The following is a 14,827-nucleotide window of genomic DNA, read 5'->3' as shown; positions in this document are numbered from 1 at the left end:
TGCCAACAAACCATCTCATCTTCTGTTGTCCCCTTCTCCTGCCTTCAATAGGAGCCACCCAAATGAGGCTCCCCATGCTCCCACCTTTAGGTCATTTGAACTCCTCACCAACTCAGGGCTCCCATCCAGGAAATGGGCAGAGTCAGGCATTGACTAGGCACTCAAAAGAGGTAGTAGGTCTAAACTCTACAGGTTCTCTTTGATCCCAGTTCAGATTCTCTCCCCACCCCCATTCCCTAATTCTGTAGCAAAGGCCTCCCTGCCTCCAGCCTTGGTAAATCAAATACCCCTTCCCACACTCTCTCCACACTGGGCTCAGATGATGAGAGAGAGGAGATGAGTCAGTTTGAGGAGGTTCACTGACCCCCACAGGGCTATGAGACTGGGGGGTGGGGTCACCCTGTCCCTTGGGCCCAGGTCCTTGTGGCACAAGCACAGGAATGTTTGGACGCTCCAGGGCATTTCATCTTATTTCTCCCTGAGATGCAGAACCAGACACGGACCTTCCAGGGGCCAGGGGGTTTCCCAGAGGCCTTTGTAAGGTGAGGGTGGTGATAGTGGGGGACCGAGGCGAGGAGGGAGGGGAGACAGAGAGGAGGGACAGTCCTGCCAGGTCAGAGAGCATCTGCTTCTCTTCCTGCTGCCCCCACTGAGTGGGGGATTTTGCGTGGGGTTGCTGAGTTAGATGCGGGGCCCTCAGCTCTCACACGCTCCACAGGACCGTCAAATGATATGAAGAACTTTCACACTGAAGTCTCAGGGCAGGAATCTTCCAGATCAAAAAAAAAAAAAAAATCAAGACCCAAACAAGGTAAAGGACCTCAAGGTGGAGAGAGGAGGGTGGCGGAGCTCAGAGTGAGGGCTCAGTGAAGAGGGCTTCTCATGACAGTCCTCCAGCCCCAAAGCATCTCCTCCCAGACCTCCCAGTCCACCCACCCTCCCTGCCGGGGTCCAGCCCCGGTGGATCCAGGGGTTTCAAAGGGGAGACGGGCTTCAGCGATCAGGAAACAACAGCTTACTTAAATGTTAATTAAAGATACAAAGAGTGGTTAAATAAGGATAGCTCAGTGAGGAAATTCAGTGGAGAAAAGAGGCTGAATAATTCAGCCAGAAGGTGAGAGAAAGAACGACATGAGGAGACCAAGCTTCGGTGAACAAGGCCCGCACTTTATTTTCCAAAGTAGTTTTTATACCTTAAGTTATGCACAGAGGATAATGGGGGAAGGGGTAGAGTCATGCAGTAAGCCAGGCTTTCTTCCTGCAAACTTATCATATGCAAAAGTTTAGGTGATTTGCATCATCTTCTGGCCCGGAGGCCTGTTAACATTTTAAGAAACTTATTTTTCTCTAAAGGTGATTATTCTAAAGTCAGGCGCCACCCTCCAAAAGCATTAGATAAAGTTGCATTCCTATAGGGCAAAGGTGTGATGGGCTATAACAAGAAAAAGAATTAACTCAAGGGTCCAAGATTACAAACGTTAAAGCTACTACTTACACCAATTATATTAATCAATACACTGCCAGGGACACAGCAGGTAAGGGATATGGAGACTTAGCAGCAAACATTGGCCCAACAAGTGAAAAACCCTTCACCAATACAATTTCTAATCAATCTTTTAACTGCTCAAAGGAATCTGTGTTTAGACAGTTTACAACATCTCATGCCTCTCACAGTTGGGAGGCTCTGAACAATCACATGTGGCTGGAAAAACCTATTCAGGCAGGCTAGAGGAATTCCAAAGGAGTTTGTAGGTTGAAACACTATCACACCCAGGAACTTTATTAACTGGAGCTGTAAGTTAACTCTTTTTTCAGAGAGAGGTAGTGGGGGACAGCCCCCTGTAAAGTCAGAGGTGTAGGTGAAAGCACAAAGCAGAAAGTAGGCAGACTCTGGTTTTGGGGGTAGATGCTCGAGAATTTCCAGGGGGACTCCTGCGGCTCGATCCCGCCTTTGCGTATGCCGAGCCTCCTTCCTCATGACCTTTGCCATGGGCGGAGTTCCTCACGCTGGCTCCCGGGCAGTGATAGAATTCCAGTTGAGCTATTCCAGATCCTGAAAGATTATTCTGTGAAAGTGCTGCACTCAGTATGCAATATGCCAGGAGATGGCTCCCGGCACTCCCCTCAGCTGTCACCTCCTAGGGTGAGCGCCTGCCTGCCTCAGTCTGGGCAAACAAAGGGGAGGAGTCCTGGGAGGTGCAGCCAGGCTGGGAAACAGGAAGGGCTGGGGGATAAGGACTCAGACGGGGAGCAGTGGCCCGGCTCTTCCTTGACCACTCACATAGAGTACCCCAGGCCCACAACTGTAGCCCTGCTTTCCTGCTCTCCCTTGCATTTATGTTACCCATCTCTCATACGTATGTTTGTTACCGTTTCTTGCCTGCGTTAGAGGGTCCTTTCCACAGAACTTGGATTTTGTCTGTTTTGTTTATGGCTGTACCTCCAATGCCTAGGAGAGGTGCTTCTAAATATTCACATGAGGACTTCTTGGTGGTGCAGTGGCTAGGAATCCACCTGCCAATGCAGGGGACACAGGTTTGATCCTTGGACTGGGAAGATTCCACATGCTATGGAGCAACCCAGCCCGCGTGTGCCTAGAGCCCGTTCTTTTTCTGCAACAAGAAAAGCCACGGCAATGAGAAGCCTTTACACTGCAGTGAAGAGCAGCCCTCGGTCCTCACAACTAGAGAAAGCCCATTGTGCAGCAACGAAGACCCAGCGCAGCCAAAAATAAGTATACTTTAAAAAAATAAAATGAATACTGACATGAGTCATGAACGGCTCTAACCCCGTCACTAATTAGCTGTGTGACTTGGGCAAGTCACCTGCCTTTCAGCTAACATTCACATGCTCACCAGGTGCCAGCGTATTTGTCTATGAGCCGTGTACATACTAACTCATTTATGCCTCACAGCAGTCCTATGAAACGGTGACCATTATTTTCCTTGGTCATCCACAGATGACAAAAATGAGGCCTAGAGAGGTGAGGTGATCTGCTTAAGGAAGGTGGCTGCTCGTGGCATTCCTGAGGTGGCACAGGTGGGAACGAGTGCTTGACCCAGAACTGAGTTAATCGCTGGTCCACACTGGCCCCCTGCTTCTGTCCCCTACTCCCCGTAATTCCTTGCCTATAAAACAGAGATAATCACAGCCCTCCCTTCCCGGCCCTCCCACTGCTTAGTTCCCTCATTTAAAGGGGCTGAGTCTTCAGGCAGCTGATGGCTGAAGGTTGAGCTGCAGGTGCAGGGGGACTCAAGGGAGGCCAAGGTGTCATGAACTCTCTGGCTGCCCCATAAGCATTAGGGTTTCTTCCCCATTCCACACTCTTCTGGATCTTGAGTTCTCTTTCTGAGAAATGAGGAGGGGTCTCTCGGGCCCAGGGATGAGGGGCGGGAGGAGAGAAGTGATATGAAGGGATTTCCATTTCTGGTAATATGGTGATCTGTGCCTGTTCCAGCTAAAAACAACAAAAAGTTCTGGAGAGAATAAAAACAGCTTTTTAAAGCATTAAAGAGCTCACAAGGCGGTAAGGAATGAGATCAAAATCTAAGTGAAAGCAGATTCCAGGAAGAGAGCCTGGTACCAGGCCCCTCATATCCTGAGGACATCACTAAACTGAGCCAAAGTGACCTTTGGCTTTGTTTGTGGAAAGAGGAAGGGTTCATTTGAGGCGCGGAGGCAAAGGGGTCACCCCACATAATGCTGGGACCCCAAAGGGCTATACCGTTAAGCCCCAAACCAGAGGAAAGCTACCCCACCCCAAGGGAGTGCAGGGAGCTCGGCCTTGGTGCCATGTGGAGCCAGGAGGACAGGACACAAGAGCTCTAGCTCCAGGCTGCCCTGGCGAGAGTCTGTGCTTGGTGGGGTGGGGTGAGGGGGCAACCAGGAAAACACAGCCTAGCCTTCCAGAAGGGCCCCTAGGAGCAGCACGCCTTCCTCCCGGGTCTCAAGGCATTCTGCTGATGATCCCCTAGGGAAGCAAGCAGTTTTCCACCCAATGTGTCCAAGCAAAACCCTTAGGTGCTGTTTCAGGGGCTCCAAAGAGCTCCAGTACCGTAGTTCTTTACGTCTCAGCACAGAAAAGAATTCAGGGAGAGGCGAAGTGACATAGTGAAGAAATGATTTACTGGAATAGGATGCTTGTGAGACTTACAAGCGGGAGGACGAGAGATGCCACACTGTGAGACCTTACTGGGCTACAGTTTTATAATCAGAGGAAAAATGGGGAGGGAGAGAAGACCTTCTTTGTCTTTCTTGAGTAGACATCAATGCTTCTATCGTTAGCTCCTCCTCCAGGTTGAGCTTGTCTCTACATAGTTAAGCTAGGTTCACAAATGAATGTTTTCTTAATGTGTACAGACAGCATATCCTAGGGATCCTCAGCTGACTGAGCTCGCTGCACAGGATGTGGGTCTCATGCTGCCACTGTTTCCTTGTTTTGGGGGGTGTCTTGTGCTTCTTTTGTGTGGTTTGTTGCTAAGGAAGCCTGCTCGGTTTCGTGGTTAAGCAAACCTGCTTTCAGGCTTCCCTGGTGACTCAGTGGTAAAAAATTCACCTGCCAATGATGTGGGTTTGATCTCTGGGTCAGGAAGATCTCCTGGAGAAGGAACTGGCAACCCACTCCAGTATCCTTGCCTGGGAAATCCCATGGACAGAGGAGCCTGGCGGGGTGCAGTCCACGGGGTTGCAAAGAGTCGGACACGACTGAGCGACTAAACAGCAACAGACCTGCTTTCTTGAGTAATCATTAACATTCAGGGGTCTTCCGTATTTTTCCACTTACCATCCCCTAGTGGGATTACCTATTTAATCACCTATTTTGTCCCTTTGAAAGTGAAAATGTTAGTAGCTCAGTTGTAGCTGACTCTTTGTGAGCCCATGGACTGTAGCCCCCCAGGCTCCTCTGTCTATGGAATTCTCCAGGCCAAGAACACTGCAGTGGGTAGCCATTCCCTACTCCAGGGGATCTTCCCGACCCAGGGATTGAACCCCAGTCTCCTGCATTGCAAGTAGATTCTTTACCATCTGAGCCACCAGGGCTATGCCCCCATCACAAAGACTGTCGGTCTGGGGATCTAGCCAGGAGAGTGTCTGATGGGCTCAGTGGTCTCACCATAAATGGGGGAGCTGAACCAGAGGCTCACCAAGATCCTCTCTGGCACGGGGATTCTCTTGGGGTGAGGCAAAAATGTGTCCATCCTTCTTCTGGGATGCCTCTTCAGCATGAAGAGATGGAGGGTGGCTGTGATGAATGACCTGTCTCCTCTAACCATGCAGGAGGGAGATGGACAGGAGGCCATGGCCTGTTCCCAACGCTGGGGGAGGCCAGAGGGAAAATGAAGAGGTGGTGGTGTCTTCAGCCTTTGATGTATGCATGGCTAGGTGTGTGAGTGGCGTTTGTAGTAGGAGTTGCCAGGGAGGGAGGCAGGGGAGCCCCTGGGGGCATCCTGAGCTTGACCTACTTGGATCGCCCCATAATTACTCCCTTCCTTCATCAGGAGGCTACAAATAGGGATGTCCTGTGTCTGGGTTCCTCCACTTGAAACGCCAACATCAGTGGTGAGTGCCAGCTGCTTGGGTCCTGCCCTGGGTTGGGTGTTGGTCAGCCCGAGTTCTGTTTCCTGGCTCAGAGTCTGAGCTTGAGGGCAGAGGGATGACCACAGCAGGAATTAATGAGGTGAAGGGAGTCTGGTGATGGACTCAGGGATTCCATGGTACAGTAAGGGGATGCTGGGGAGCTTGGGTTTAGGGGGTGTGCAGAGCTGAGGTCTGGCCGAGGGATGGGGATGATGGGCTTAAGGCACTGCTGTTGCCCACAGTTAATTTCCCCCTCACCCACTCCCTTCATTCCTCCCAGAGGGGTGAGATGGGCCAGGGAGGCGGGCAAGAGGGGATTCCCTCTAGTCTCCAGGCACCGAGCTCCTGAAAAAGCCACAGTGGTGGCGCCAGGCAGGCTGGCAGGAACCCAGAAGGGCAGTTCAGCCTCTCTGCATTTTCCTATTCCCTGCCATCATCGCCCTTTCCTCTCCTGGGAACCCGGAACTCTGCTCCAATCCTGGGCTGTCACAAAGCGTTAAACCCCAGGCAGCACTTAACCCTATTGTCTCTCCCTACTCTTGACCATCCACAGCGCCCAGCAGAGGACAAATCATTAGGGAGGGAGAGAGCCTTGGCCCAGGCTGCCACATGCTGCAGGACTCCTGTCCCCTGGGGGAACCAGGAGTGAGTCACTCAGCTCACGTGGAAACAACACGTGCCTTCCTGGCTGCCTTAGGGTTTCCCCAGGCTGGAGGCATCTCCCAGGAGGGCGGTGGGAGGGGCCAATGTAATGGGGGTGGGTGGGCAATTCTGAGGAGGGCTTCTCCTCTAACAGAACGGGGTAGCTGTCTGCAGAGCCTTCTGTCTCAAGACCCTCAGGGGTCAGGGTGATGGCTATAGTTGGGGCAGATCACAGACTGGTCCCTACCGGAGCTGGTTGTCTCCAGAGACCATCTGATTCAGGTCCCCGATTAGGTCTGTGAGGTGGGATTAACCCCATTTCACAGATAAGGCACCTGAGACCTTAAATGGCTCATCCTCGCCTGCACAGCTAGTCAGAGGCATAGTGGATCTTTGCATGCAGCTTCCCTGAGTTCAGGGCAGAAGGGATGGTGAGAGGGTGGTGGTGAGACTGTAGGGGTTCCTCTGAGACCTGACTCTCTAAGGATGCTCAGCTTTGCCAAGGACCTGAGGCTGGGAGCCCAGAGCAAGGATCTCCGTGCAGGTTCCTATGGAAGGGGCTCTGGGGTCCTGAAGGGGAGGAAGATTCTAGGCTCAGGGGGCTGTGTCTCAGAGGGTGATGCAGAGCCGGACTGAGCTATGGTTGGGTGTCAGATGAGAAAAGATGGAGACAATAAGTGGGGGTTTCCCTGGTTGCTCAGATGGTAAAGAACCCCTGCAAGGCAGGAGACCCAGTGTTTGATCCCTGGATTAGGAAGATCCTCTGGAGAAGGAAGTGGCAAACTACTCCAGTAAGAACCTGGAGAATCCCCTGGACAGAGGAGCCTGGCTGGCTACGGTTCATGGGGCCACAAAAGAGTCCAATATGACTTAGTGACTGAACTACCACTGCTGTGGGGGAGTGAGGTGACGAGTGGGCCGCTCTCCCTGAGGGGTTTGCAGTGATGTTGGGCAATTAAGGCCTCTGTCCAGAAACAGAACAAGTGGTGGTGGTGGGAGACGGTGGGGGCGGTCGGAAAATAAACGAGGAGCTGGTGTAGTCAAGGAGGGCTGCTCAGAGGAGGGGGAGCTTGTGGGGTTGGAAGTGCGTAGGGGGTTAATCCAGGTCTGGGCTCAGTCCCTGGGACACTTAGAGTGCAGCGGTTAGAGAGGGGTTGACTTGGCTTCTGCCATGAGTCCCACCTTTGTTCCATGACAGGCAATATGGCCAGTCTTCTGGAGCAGGCGTTGGCTACTCTCGTGCGCACCTTTCAGGAATATTCACAGTTCTCTGGAAACCCGCTCTGCCAGGCGAAGTTCAAGGAACTCCTGGAGAAGGAGCTGCCTACCTGGGCCCCGGTGAGCACCTGGGCTTAGCCCCCAAGGGAAGCACTGCTTGAATTCTGCGAAGAGACCCTGCTCAGAGTCTGGGGCACAAGGGGGTGGAGGTTAGACTGTGGGGAGGGGTGCTGGGAGGGAAATGGGCACAACCGGAATCTCAGTTTCTTCATCTGTAAAGTGGAAGAAAATCACCTCCCAGACTGGCAGGGCAGTTGGGAAGACTGAGGGAGAGCTCTGTGAAGAACACACGTTCCGTAAATGGGCTGAGAAAGAGGGTTTGGGAGGGAAACTGACACGGTGAATCCTCAGAACAGGGAGGCTGAGGTTGACCCCGAAGGGGCGTGGGTTGCGGATGGCGGGGAGGAGGCGTGGAGGGGAGGGATGTGTGCACCAGGCTGCTCTGCCCTCCTCAGCCTGCCTCCTCATCCCTCCCCGCCCCACCCCGCACAGACGACGCTCCGGGAGTGTGACTACAAGCAGTTCATCAGCGTCCTGGACACCAACAAGGATTGCCAGGTGGATTTTGTGGAGTACATGCGCTTGCTCGCTTGCCTCTGTATCTACTGCCATGAGTACTTCAAGGACAGTCCCCTGAAGCCCTCCTGCGCCCAGTAACGGAGCCGCTCTGGCTCTGCCCCGAGGTCATCCTGGGCCCGTCAGCTCTCCCCTTCCCAGCCCCCCGGGCCCCTCCTTCTAGACTCTCCCAGGTTTGCCCCTGGTGTGTCAACCCATGAGTCCAGGAAACACGAGGGGACCATCCCCAGAACCACAGCTAGTGATCTGAAGAGCAGCCAGCCGCTGCCTCCCCCCACCAGCCACAGGGGTGGTGGCTGTCAAGGCCCAGAAGAGCATGTCTGGGAGAGAGATTGTGGCGGCAAAGGCCTCTTTTGTTCCTAATAAAGAACTGGCATCACTTGGCTTCCTTTGGTTCTTCTGAGATGACGGCACTGGGGCATCACCCCTCCCTGGACTTTTCCACGGGAGGACAGGAGGTTGAGGGCAGTTTCAGACCCTGCGGAAATGAAATGGTCCCAATGTCCAGCAGGAAGGCATGGGGGCAACTCGGGGACAATGTCCATGGGAGGATAGTTGGGGGGCTCTCTGTCTGTCTGTATATGGCGGGTCTCTGAAGAAGAAGCTCCCTTGGGCTGTGAAGGAGGTGAGAGGGGGGTCAAACTCAATCCCCCAGACCCGATGTTCTGGGAGGAGGGTGGGGCCGTAGGGGAGAGGGCGAGTCTGTTCCCCGCCCTGGGCTATGAGAGCCCAGAGTGCAGCACTAATGGGATTAGGGGTTGGACTAGGGTGCTGCTCCCTGATCATCTGGGGAGGGGTGCTCTGCTGTTGAAGGGGGAAGGAGAGAGACCTTCAGGCAGACCCCTCTGCTTGAAGTCACAGCCACCTGAGGGGTTTAACCCCCGACTCCTGACCCTCCCTCAACCCCTGAGCTCATACCTTACGCTGGGAGGTTCCGCTGATCCCTGCCTCCCCTCATTTTGTGCTGCATCACCTCTAACTTTCCTCCGCTCCCTGCCCTCTTCATCCCTGACACCCATCCCAAATCTAAGCCCCCTCCCAACGCCCTCTGCCAAATATAAGCCCCCTTCCAACGCCCTCTGCCACCCGACCGCTCTTGGTCTCTTCAGTCCATCCCTGAGCCCCAAGGCATGCCTCTCCTTCCCCATTCCATCACTCCTGCCACAGTGCCTTTCTCCAAGGATGTGCCTGTGGGGGTCCCCAAGCCTCCTTTGGGTGTTAGCCTGTTCCTCCTCCCAGACCCCCAGCTCCTGTCCCGGGGCTCACTCAACATAGTAGGAAGCTCTTTGGGGAGGGGCGCAGGGCAGCATGAGCCATCCCCCGCACCGAACCTGAGGGGCCCTCCCTGTGTTCTCGGGCTGCCACATCCCAGGGCAGTTTCCCACCTGCCACCTTCCACCCCTCTATGCCGGCTGCCTGGAGGGACACGTCCTCCTTGTCCCTCATGCCCCAGGCACAGCCTGTCCCTTCCCCCAGCTCCCTAAAACTCAAGCAGAGCTGTGCACACCCACCCTCCAGGCCCCTGCCTGTGCCCCTGGGGCTCTCCCATGTTCGTCTGTGCCTGCTGGGGCAGGAAGCTGGCTTTCCAGGCTGGGCGGGTGGAGAGGGGTGGAGGGGGGCCACTGTGTTCACCACATCAGCCCACGATAGGAGGGCTGGGTCCCGTTCTCCCCCATCCCCTGCCATGGGCAGGGCCTGGCCCGGGTATAAATAGGTCAGACTGCTGGGTTCTCCCCATTCTTCCTCTCTCCCCATCATCTCTCCCCAGCACTTCCTCTCTCTTGGTGAGTTGTGGTCGCCGGGCTGGCATGCAAGGGGTGTCAGGCCGAGGCTGGGGGCAGGAGGAAGGGGGGTGGGTGGGAGCCAGAGGCGCTAAACAGGTCCAGATGTGAGATTCCGATGTGGAGGCTCTGGGGTGGGTGGTGTGTGTGTGCATTCAGGAAAGAACAACAAGCGTGCAGGTGGCTGGTGGGGACTGTCTGAGGGGTTCTGTGATGCCGGGGCTTGCGTGTGGCGTTGCTGCCGTATGTGACTGGTGGGTGTGCACGTTGGCTGGTGTCTGCTGGGTGGCACACTTGGGTGTGGAAAGCACAGTGAAGGCAGAAGGCGCCTGTGGGCTCTGGCTGGTTATGTCCTAGGAGCCTCGGTCCTGCACCAGCAGCCCGGCCCAAGGGAGGGTGGCCTCCCCGTCCCTCCCCTGCATCCGTGCCTCTGCCACCTCACCCTGCCCCTCCCTATGCACTGGTTTTTTCCGCTAGGCCCCTGGGCAAGCCTCCAGCAGCCTCGCCCAGCCCAGTGCTGGGAGGGGGAAAGAATGGGCTGGGGTGGGGCTGCTGTGGGCTGAGCTCAGGAGTGGGTGAAGGGACCAAGTGAGGGTGGAGGAAGTGCTGCTGGGGAGTTGGCTGCCTGGAACCCGGAGCCCTGCAGGGGTTCGCTGCCCCAAGCATACATTTCCCTCTCCCGCTAGGAGCTGAACCCCTTTCTGGATGGGAGATGTGCTCCCTGAGGGATGGGAGTGGGGGCATTTACAAATACATAGCTGGGGGTGGGGTGGGAAAATAAGGTTGTCTCTGTGACCCTGCCCCCAGCTCCTGACTGCTGCCATGGCATACCCCCTGGAGAAGGCCCTCGATGTGATGGTGTCCACCTTCCACAAGTACTCGGGCAAGGAGGGTGACAAGTTCAAGCTCAACAAGTCTGAGCTAAAGGAGCTGCTGACCCGGGAGCTGCCCAGCTTCTTGGGGGTGAGTGATACTGCCTGGGAGGCACCTGTCCTCTGTTCAGCATTACCTACAGCTGGCATCAGCTGCTGACATGGGCAATTTCCGGGCAGAGAGCTTACCCTGGGTGCCTGTGGCCAAAGCACGGTGAGCACCCACCGCTTACTTCCTAGCACCCTCAGAAAGAGGGCAGAGTGAGCAGATAGGGTACGGTGCTCTGTACAACTTCCCTGGAGGGAAACTGATGCTCAGAGAGGCTAAGTAACTTCCCAAGGAAGTCCGTGTTTAAAGCTGAGATCATGAACCGCGATGGTCGAACTCTTGCCATCACTCCAGCAATGAACCTCTTTTTTTTTTTTTTAAGATTCTGTGAAAGTTATATGCCTTCTTATTCTTTTTTTTTTTTAGTTGAAATATCGTTGATTTATAGTGTGTTCATTTCAGGTGTACAGCAAAGTGATTTAGCTATATATACACATCTATTTTTTCAGATTCTTGTCCATTATAAGTTATTACACAATACTGAATACAGTTCCCTGTGTTATACAGTAAATCCTTGTTGCTTATCTCTTTTATATACAGTAGTGTATATCTGTTAATCTCATATTCCTATTTTATCACCATCCGCTCGCCCCATAAACCATTTTTGAGTTTCTATTTGGCTTGTGGACATGAAGATATAGTTCTCTGGAGACACTCACACACCTACAGAATTCTCCTGAGCAATCCCAGTTGCCATCTGTATCAACCTTTACGCTTTCATGACCATTGTATAATTGGACTCTTAAAATGACCTTGGCAGAAGAGGCTGTGGTCTCTGTTACGCAGTTGTACCCAGGTCCTCAGACGTCATCTGAGGGGTAGCTTAGCCCCTAGGGCTGGAGGTCCAAAGCCGGGCCCCACAGGGGTGCCTGTGCCTTCCTGAGCTCCCATCTGGAGCTCAAGCCTCACCCAGTCCTAGCTCTGCCCTACTCCCCCACCCCCGACCTCGCTTCCGGTTTCTACCCGTAGCCTCTTCCTCCTGCAGAAAAGGACGGATGAAACTGCGTTCCAGAAACTGATGAGCAACCTGGACTGCAACAAGGACAACGAGGTGGACTTCCAGGAGTACTGCGTCTTCCTGTCCTGCATCGCCATGATGTGCAATGAGTTCTTCGAAGGTTTCCCTGATAAGCAACCCCGGAAAAAGTGAAGGCTCCTCAGGTGTGGGTGGTGGGGGGCTGCCAGCTGGGGTCTTCCCTGTTGGCGGTGGGCACATCAGCTCACCCTGGCTCCTCCAGACGTGAGCACCATACTGAACAAGTTCAATAAAGATTCTTGAAAGCTATGAGGCTGATGGTCTGAGAAACTCCGGGGGCGTGGGGGTGGGGCCTGAGTGATGCGTTGCGGGGGCAGTGGGGCGGGGGTAATGGAGGATGCTGGGAGCTGAGTTCTCATCTTGTGGAGAGTGGAGAGCAGACTAGTGAAGGTGGGAGACGGATGTCGGGGACTGTGCATGTGTGTGGCGGACAGAGGCGACTCTGGATGGGGTCAAAGGCAGGGAAAGGGACCCCAGACGCTTGGAATGTCCCAGCTGTAGGATCTTAGCCAGTGTTCTCACCCATCCCACCTCCCCAGCCTTGCCTCTGGCAGGACCTCTGACTGAGGCTGGGATGGATTCGGAGGTCACATCTGCTCCTGGCTGGGGTCTGGAATGGAGTGTGGGTGCCCTGGGGTGGTGGGGAAAGGACTGAGTCATGGGGAGGAAGTAGTGAGGCCAGAGTGGAATGGGGAGGAAGGCTCAATCCTGACACTTACAGTTCGGGTCCCGCCTGCCACCTGTTCCAGTGCCCTGGCTTCAGACCCCAGGAGAGATGAATCCTTCCTGTCCAGGGTCAGATCAGGGAGGTGACATGGAGGAAGGGCAGGTTGATGGCCACAGCATGAGAATATCATCCTTCTCTAAGCCTATCTCTCTGGAGGCCCTGGGATGAGATTTGTTACCAGTTAACAGTCATGTTCCATCAGAGGAGGACAAAGGACCTTGGAACTGAAGAGTGGACAGTAACTGTGCTGGGAGGGAGGGAGATAGTGGGAGGCGACCAGAGTTTTGGAGACAAAATTCTAGGCATGAGATTTTATAAGTGAATTGAGACTCCCCTCCTCCTTGCTGCTGCTAAGTCACTTCAGTTGTGTCCGACTCTGTGTGACCCCATAGATGGCAGCCCACCAGGCTCCCCTGTCCCTGGGATTCTCCAGGCAAGAACACTGGAGTGGGTTGCCATTTCCTTCTCCAATGTATGAAAGTGAAAAGTGAAAGTGAAGTCGCTCAGTCGTGTTCGACTCTTAGCGACCCCATGGACTGCAGCCTACCAGGCTCCTCCGTCCATGGGATTTTCCAGGCAGGAGTACTGGAGTGGGGTGCCATTGCCTTCTCCGCCCCTCCTCCCCAGCCCTCCTGAAAATATCAGGCATGATAGTGCTTCTCTTTAGGTTAAAGACCAGCGGCTCCAGCCTGCAATGGGTGGGCATTAGATTTCCAGGCCTTGCTTGGGTGGTACAGGGACCTTCAATGAAGAGATGAGTAGAAGGCAGGTCCAGAGACAGAGAAGGTCTGGTGTCCGTGACCTTTCAAGCTTTCCCCTTTTCTTCTCATCGTGTTGTTTTTCTCTCAAGTTGCAGAGGAGTGGGGTAGGTGACTCAGATGTTCCTTCAGAGTGTGACTACAGAGACTCGGATAGAATTTTGATCCAGGAAAAAGTTTGCCACTTCTTCCTTCTCCCCCTCATCCCCCTCCCCGGTCTGCCCATCTTCCATTGAAGTGCCCTCCCCTGAGTCTCCCTTCTGCATCAACTCTCTACTTTGGAAACTCCTGTTGCTTAGCGACCAGTCCCTGCTGTGTCTTTACCTTTGGCAGCTGGGGGTGGGAGTGGAATTGGGGGCAGCAGGGAGCATCTAGGCAGGCTAGGGTGAGGCGGCATCAGCCACAGGCGCTAAGCCCCTAACTCTGTTCTCTTCTCATTCTTGAACTGGTTGTTGGTGGTAGAACAATGTCCGGGCTTCCCTGGTAGCTCAGCTGATTAAAAATCTGCCTGCAATGCAGGAGACCCCGACACGGTTCCTGGGTTGGGAAGATCCCCTGGAGAAGGGATAGGTGACCCACTCCAGTATTCTTGGGCTTCTCTGGTGGCTCAGATGGTAAAGATTCCGTGTGCAATGTGGGACACCTGGTTTCAATCCCTGGTTTGGGAAGATCCCCTGGAGGAGGGCATGGCAACCCACTGCAGTATTCTTGCCTGGAGAATCTCGTGGACAGAGGAGCCTGGCGGGCTACAGTCCATGGGGTTGCAAAGAGTCAGACACGACTGAGCAACTAATCACAGAACAATGTCTGAGTCTCTCCTGGGATATAGGCAAATCTCCTTGACCCACACCCTGGTCATTATTGCACCTTGAACCTGCTCCCCAGAGTCCACAGCCTCTACCCCATCATCCAGCCCTACCCTTCCCCGATTTCTGCCTTGGTCTCCCTGATTCTCAGTTCCCCAAGAATCTCTGACAATTCTTTCCCATGGTGACCAGAGAGGTGTTGAAAAAATCATCATTGAAAAGTCCTTTAAAATTTTAGTCTCCATACTCGCTAATGACCTTGACCATGCCCTTAGCAGGAAACATCTTCCCCTGCTGATTTCCATCTTGAGATGCATCTGTTCTGCTCTTGGGTGGGTGGGAGGGCCGCAATACAAAGAGCAGCCTAGGGTATGGGTGGATACCCTGCATACCTCCTGATTCTTCTTTCCAGGGAGCCTGGCTGTTGTCCCATCAGATTGTGAGTTCTGGGTTTTGGTTGGAAAGACAAAGCTTCTGGGATTGAAAATGTATGTACCATGGTAAACTCCGTATGCTCCCATCCCCTCTGTTTAGAAACAAGGAAGGTGAGATTCGCAAAAGGGGGTTTCTTTGCAGCCATGTCCCAGGAGGCTCTGACCTAGGCCTCTTTGTCCCTGGCCCCTTCTTATTGGCCCTTTCTTTCCCTGGTTTCCTGGGGACTGGAA

At 54.0% G+C, this 14,827-nt stretch overlaps 2 protein-coding genes across 3 annotated transcripts in view; both read left to right on the top strand.

Moving 5' to 3' along the window:
• Positions 1-8,664, top strand: part of S100A3 (S100 calcium binding protein A3) — a 29,694-nt gene extending 21,030 nt beyond the window's left edge. The window contains exons 1-4 of one of the 2 annotated variants that reach the window (XM_005910008.2): positions 4,614-5,382; positions 5,499-5,559; positions 7,418-7,557; positions 7,990-8,663. In XM_005910008.2, coding sequence (XP_005910070.1) covers positions 7,423-7,557; positions 7,990-8,154 — 300 coding nt within the window. In that variant the 5' untranslated portion in view covers positions 4,614-5,382; positions 5,499-5,559; positions 7,418-7,422 and the 3' untranslated portion in view covers positions 8,155-8,663. Of the gene's footprint in view, positions 1-4,613; positions 5,383-5,498; positions 5,560-7,417; positions 7,558-7,989 lie in introns of those variants that run through there. The other variant, XM_070367192.1, reaches the window with a different exon arrangement.
• Positions 8,665-9,701: 1,037 nt separating this feature from the next.
• Positions 9,702-12,120, top strand: S100A4 (S100 calcium binding protein A4). Its single transcript, XM_005910007.3, has 3 exons — positions 9,702-9,857; positions 10,662-10,817; positions 11,821-12,120. Exons 2-3 carry the CDS (start codon positions 10,677-10,679, stop codon positions 11,983-11,985), a joined length of 306 nt encoding a protein of 101 aa, XP_005910069.1. The 5' UTR covers positions 9,702-9,857; positions 10,662-10,676; the 3' UTR covers positions 11,986-12,120.
• The last annotated feature ends 2,707 nt before the right edge of the window (positions 12,121-14,827 follow it).

This window comes from Bos mutus, chromosome 3 (genome assembly GCF_027580195.1).
Source record: "Bos mutus isolate GX-2022 chromosome 3, NWIPB_WYAK_1.1, whole genome shotgun sequence".
Classification (NCBI taxonomy): domain Eukaryota; kingdom Metazoa; phylum Chordata; class Mammalia; order Artiodactyla; family Bovidae; genus Bos; species Bos mutus.
The sequence above is the reverse complement of the archived record's forward strand: the minus strand, read 5'-3'. Positions and strand labels throughout refer to the sequence as shown.

What these genes read in the sequence shown, in the direction of transcription:
- S100A4 (XM_005910007.3), top strand. Translation starts at nt 10,677, where the DNA reads ATGGCATACCCCCTGGAGAAGGCCCTCGATGTGATGGTGTCCACCTTC. An exon ending in AGCTGCCCAGCTTCTTGGGG is followed by an intron (nt 10,818 to 11,820) that starts GTGAGTGATACT and finishes TTCCTCCTGCAG; the next exon opens with AAAAGGACGGATGAAACTGC.